Below are 5490 nucleotides of genomic sequence, written 5' to 3'. Positions count from 1 at the left end.
CCTGGTTTTTAGTTCAGTCGCGACGAAACCAGTGTTGTTAGAATCTCTGGACTGTGTAGATCAATAATTATCAAAAAAAAGTTTAACTTTTTACTTTGGCTAGCTGTAACAGGCTAATTTACAAAAGAGGCGTGTCCACACGAACCTACATGCCTGTAAACCAATGAGGAAAACTCAAAACATCACAGAAATTGGTGAGCACATGTGGCATATCAATGTGAAGAAACTTGCAAAATTTTGTGAAGATCAAACCATAGGTGGCGCTATAATAGCAAAAATAGTCTTTAAATAATGCTAAATCGCTTAAAAATAAAGTAAATTTGCTTCATTTACACACTATTACACTAAAAACACTCAATCTACATATCATATGATAGGTCTGCTCATACTGAACAGTTTGAGACTAAGACCACTGCTGTTACTCAAACTGTTCATTAAAAAACCATCAATATAAACAAAACCTACTTTTGCGAACTAGTCCCTGGTTTTTAACTCAATCGCAACGAAACCAGTGTTGTATAAACCTCTGGACTGAGTAGATTAATAATTATCAAAAAAAAGTTGAACTTTCCATTTTAGATAGCTGTAACAGGCTCATTTACAAAAGGGGCGTGTCTACACGAACCTACATGCCTGTAAACCAATAAGGAAAACCCAAAACATCACAGAAATTGGTGAGCAGATGTGGCATACCAATGTGAATAAACATGCAAAATCTTGTGGAGATTGGGCAATAGGTGGCGCTATAATAGTGGAAATGGTTCTAAAAACATGCTAAAATGGCTTAAAAATTAAGTAAATGTGCTTCATTTACACACTTATCACTGAAATGATTTATAAGTTATTTTATCTGTCCATCTTGGATGTTTAAAGGTCTCAAACACATTTTCAATATTATATCATTTTAGCCACTATAGCACAGACTTTTAACTGTCACCTACCATTTCTAACCACTAGATGTCACAACAAGACCACTTATTTATTGTTCAAAACATTTGCATACCTTTGTTGTTTTACATTTTTTTAAGTTTAAAGTCAGGGGAATTGCATTTAGGATCATTCTGAATCATATTTTGACCTGATGTAAACACTGTTATGCATTAAACATCTAATTTGGTCCCAGTTAACCTCTTCATAATAATTCTAATAGGTAAAACTGGTTCTATGATTAAACACATTGTTTTAAAACATGTGTAAAGAAAAGCACAACTGTGGCTTCTAGATGGCAGTAACAGACCACTTATTGTTTATTTTACTGCTCTATAGCAAAGAATGTGATGTAATGTTATGTAATGCATTCTGAATCCCAAACTGACATGGCATGAACACAGTTAATGCATTTAAGATCAAATTTAGTCAAAGCTTTTCACACTTTTTACTCTGTAGACTTTTAATTATTTTAATAAAATACAAATTTTTCATTTATTACAGTTAGAACATGCTCAATTATAGAAGGGATATGTTTATGCACACCTAAATGGCTGTAATCACATAAATAAATTACACTGTGGCCACTAGATGGCAGTAGGAGATCACTAATAGCGTATTCACTGCTCTTTTGTCATTTTTATTAAGAAGAGCTAAAATAGCCATAACTCATGAAGGAATTAAAATATCTTCACCAAACTTGTTACACATATGCAAGAGGTCAGTCTAAGGTCATAGCATAAAACTCGTAGACAATGGCCACATGATGGCGCTATACATTGTAAAATCACTGTATCTGAGTAACCATTTATCTGATTAACTTAAAATTTGACATGTCTTGTCTTTAACATAAAAGCGGTCACTCGAAATGTTCATAAAAAATTTGTCAATATGTAAAAACTGAAATTGCTTTTCTGGAATGTTTAATCAAACATTTGTTAGCTCAATCTATAAACTTTAACACTCTAATCGTATATTTCGTTGTCGATTAAACTACTTACAGGCGTCTTAACTGCTATATGACCTTACCCTGCTAAACTGCTTGACCCCCGTTAATTGCTGCTTGCAGCTATATTTTTCAGTTGTTTGTGTATGGTTCTAGGACATTTAGATTTGTTTTCAATAGTTTGTGTGTGGTGCTAGAAAGTTTACTCACTGTTTCCTTGGTTAATGTAAGATCTTGTGTGTGTTTATCGCGAATGGTTTCGCGCCCCCCACCTCAGTTTCTGTTGTTTTTACTCTTGAGGCGTGTCCAGCTGAATTCAATCAGCAATGCTCTCAGGGGTGTATGTAAGCAGCTAGTCTCACTGCGGCAGCGGTCGCGGCAGCCTCATGTGAAGAACGATGAGTGTGAAGACCATCGACTCTACCTGCGCAACTCTACCGAGTAGGCATGTGCCGGTATCACATTTTCATGCTGCGATTAATTGATTGAGCTTTTATCACGGTATACGGTATTATCACGATATTGTAATTTTACTAGAGAAACAGGTAAAAAAACACAAAAAACTTCAGTTTCGTCAACTTAGTAACTTTAAGAACTTTTTAATTAACTAAAAGTACTTCAAACATTTAAATACAAATAAATATAAATAAAAACAATACACAATTTAAAAGTAAACTTGAGCAATTATATTAAAGTGAATGTGCAAACTGCAAAAGAACAACATTTGTTATACGTTTTTAAATAGATTTAAGAGCAAAAAACTATTTTTAATGAATCAACAATAAACATTTTCAACCAATTCCTGGTATCTCTTCTGGGCTGCCTGGCATATTTTAGTCCTTGAGATTAAAGTGCAAAAATGTGAGCATGTTCACTTTTTCTGGCTTGAGCTTTGAACGCTGAGGTGAGAGGATATGTCCACTGGCACTAAATACCCTCTCTGAGGGAACACTTGTTGCAGGAATGCAGAGAAACTTCTCAGCCAAGGTAGCAAGATGAGGAAGTTCTTCAGCATGCAAACTCCACCACTGCAATGGATCTGCCTCTGATTTTATTAGTGGCAGAGAAAGATACAGTTTGATCTCAGCTTCAGTCTTTGACTTCATGCTGCCTTCACCCTCCTGCTCCTCTGCTCTCTGCTGCCTTGTGGAGGTGATTTTGTTGAGCAGGGTGGCCAAGCTTTGCTGCTGTTTTTCAGAGGTGGGTGTGTGTGTGTGAGTAAAGGGCATGGGGGTTGAGCTGCTTTGCTCTGTTTGGGCAGCTCCCTCACTCAGTGTTGTCATTTCTGCCAGTTTTGAGGCTTCCTCAATACAGCAGTTAACCGTGGCATCAAGGTCATCAGAAAAGCTTCCTTTAAACCGGGGATCAATGAAGCTTGTCAAGTCCATCACCTTCTTTGCATCAACACTGTACCTGGATTCAAGATCTGACTTCATTACCCTCTTCAGGTCTATGGTGAGGGCACTGTCTTCATTTTTGACCTCAAGAATGTCTGAGATGATGTGACTTAGCACCGGCCTCAGGGCTGACAGACTTACCCTGCTCTCTGAAGCCAAAGCATCAGTAAAAGCACTGAGTGGTTGAAGGATTTGCAAGACTTGTTCAATGACTGCAATATCTGCATCCTTTGGGATCAAATGCCATGCACCTCTCTCCGTTGCCAGTACAGCACAGACTGCCTGCTGTTGTTCAATAAACCTCTGCAGCATTTTCTGTGTCGATCCCCATCTAGTGACTACATCATGGATAAGTGACCTCTGAGGGACATTTAAGGCCTCTTGTTTATTTCTGAGCTCTCTTCTTCTCTTCCAGCTTCTTGAAAATCCCTGCACCAAATGTCGACAGCTTCGGACAGCTGTGTCCACCCTCTGGATTTTCAGAGCTTTAGAAATGGCCAGATTCAAGTTGTGGCCAAAACACCCAAACCACTGGCCAGGAAAGGTGGTCTCGAATGCCTTTTTCATGTTTGTAGCATTATCAGTTGTAATACTAACAAAAAACTCTTTGTTGATGCCCCACTCCTGCAACATGTTATCAAAAAATTCACTGATATTGTCAGCAGTGTGGTCTTCTGGAAAAAACTGTGTTTCCAGGCAGTTTGATTGAAGTTTCCAATCTGTGAGGTAGTGGATGGTGAAGCTGATGTATGGATGACCACTTCCTCCACTGCTGGTCCATAGGTCAGTAGTTGCTGCATACCATTTTCCTTGGGCTATACGCTTGCCAACATCCTCTTTTAGACTGTTATACATTTTGGGTAATTCTGTCTTAGAGAAAAACTTCTGTGAGGGAACTTTGTAAAGTGGAACTGTTGTCTTCATCAGTTTCAGAAATCCTGGTTTTGCTACTGTGTAAATGGGGATCATGTCTTTAGCAATACAATATGCTATGGCATGATTGATTTCCTTGGCCCGATGAGATGAAGGTCCATATGAAGCCTGACGCTGGAATGCCTCTTGAACTGTTGGTTGAACGATGGCTTCAGCTGAAGATGAACCAGCACTGCTAGATGCATGGCCACTCTGTAAAATAGGAATGAAAAATATTACTTCATACCTCTGATAATTTAAATAAAAGATGCTGTTCAGACAGAGAATACAAGCAAAGTAAATTTTCGTTTTTTTTTGTTTTTGTTTTTAGACTAAAAATAACCCAAGTTGCAACTTTCAACTAAATGCATCTGTCATTTCATACTATATTTTAGTAATAGAAAACACAAGATGATGAGCTTAAGTTTTGCACTTTACTAGTACTCTCTTGTAAACATGTAAACATCAAGTTTACTCTAATGTATGATTGTGTTGCATTCCTTTTTAACTTAAAATCACATTATTCTGCCTAACTTCAATTATTAATTACAGAACTTACTTTTAGCTGAGTATTGTATTTTGTTGTTAAAATACGAGATGCAAACTTAAGTGTAGCAAGTGGAGTTTATGCTAATTCTTAAACTAACTTACATGGAAGCAAGCAACACGCAGCAAATGGAAATAAGTTAACGTAATTTTGCAATCCTGTCTTTCAAATAGTTGTTTTATGTGGTATTCAGCATGAGAAATTAAGTGTCTTACCTTTATCTCCCTGAATTGCAGTGGATGGTTGTCGCGAATATGAGCAAACATGTTAGACGTGTTCCCGTGTTTAGCAGCCACTTTCCGTCCACATGTTTTACACAAAGGGAAACCGTCTTCGATCAGCAATCCCTCTGCATTTTTTTGGAACCCAAATATTTCCAAACCTCTGACTTTACCCTTTTTGAAGGGGGATAAATTGTCGGCAGCGTTCCTCCTTCCGCCATGCTTCTTCGTGTGAGGATAAGAGAGCGGTGGCAGCGGCGGCGCGCACTGTGTGCACACAGTGCTTCTACATGCGGGGATTGTTTACATCCGAGTGCGCATCAGTTCTGCGCAGCATATACGCAGTGTTTCTTCAAGCGGTTGATGGAAAATAAGCTGAAGGGGAATAAATTGTCGGCAGCGTTCCTCCTTCCGCCATGCTTCTTCTTCGTGTGAGGATTATAGTGCGGTGGCAGCGGCGGCGCGCACTGCGTGCACACAGTGCTTCTACATGTGGGGATTGTTTACATCAGAGTGCGCATCAGTTCTGCGCAGCATATA

At 38.5% G+C, this 5490-nt stretch overlaps 1 protein-coding gene across 1 annotated transcript; it reads right to left on the bottom strand.

Annotated features, from left to right (window-relative positions):
- Window positions 1-2456: 2456 nt before the first annotated feature.
- LOC141378704 (E3 SUMO-protein ligase ZBED1-like) lies at window positions 2457-5183 on the bottom strand. Its single transcript, XM_087293274.1, has 2 exons — window positions 4945-5183; window positions 2457-4395 (listed from the first exon to the last, which is right to left on the bottom strand). The coding sequence occupies exons 1-2, from the start codon at window positions 4993-4995 to the stop codon at window positions 2707-2709; spliced, it is 1740 nt and encodes a 579-aa protein (XP_087149400.1). The 5' UTR covers window positions 4996-5183; the 3' UTR covers window positions 2457-2706.
- Between the last annotated feature and the right edge of the window lie 307 nt (window positions 5184-5490).

This window comes from Danio rerio, chromosome 18, assembly GCF_052040795.2.
Source record: "Danio rerio strain M-AB ecotype USA chromosome 18, GRCz13ab, whole genome shotgun sequence".
NCBI lineage: Eukaryota > Metazoa > Chordata > Actinopteri > Cypriniformes > Danionidae > Danio > Danio rerio.
This window is presented reverse-complemented; position numbering and strand designations above follow the sequence as displayed.

What these genes read in the sequence shown, in the direction of transcription:
- LOC141378704 (XM_087293274.1), bottom strand. Translation starts at nt 4,995, where the DNA reads ATGTTTGCTCATATTCGCGACAACCATCCACTGCAATTCAGGGAGATA. An exon ending in TGCAATTCAGGGAGATAAAG is followed by an intron (nt 4,396 to 4,944) that starts GTAAGACACTTA and finishes CCTATTTTACAG; the next exon opens with AGTGGCCATGCATCTAGCAG.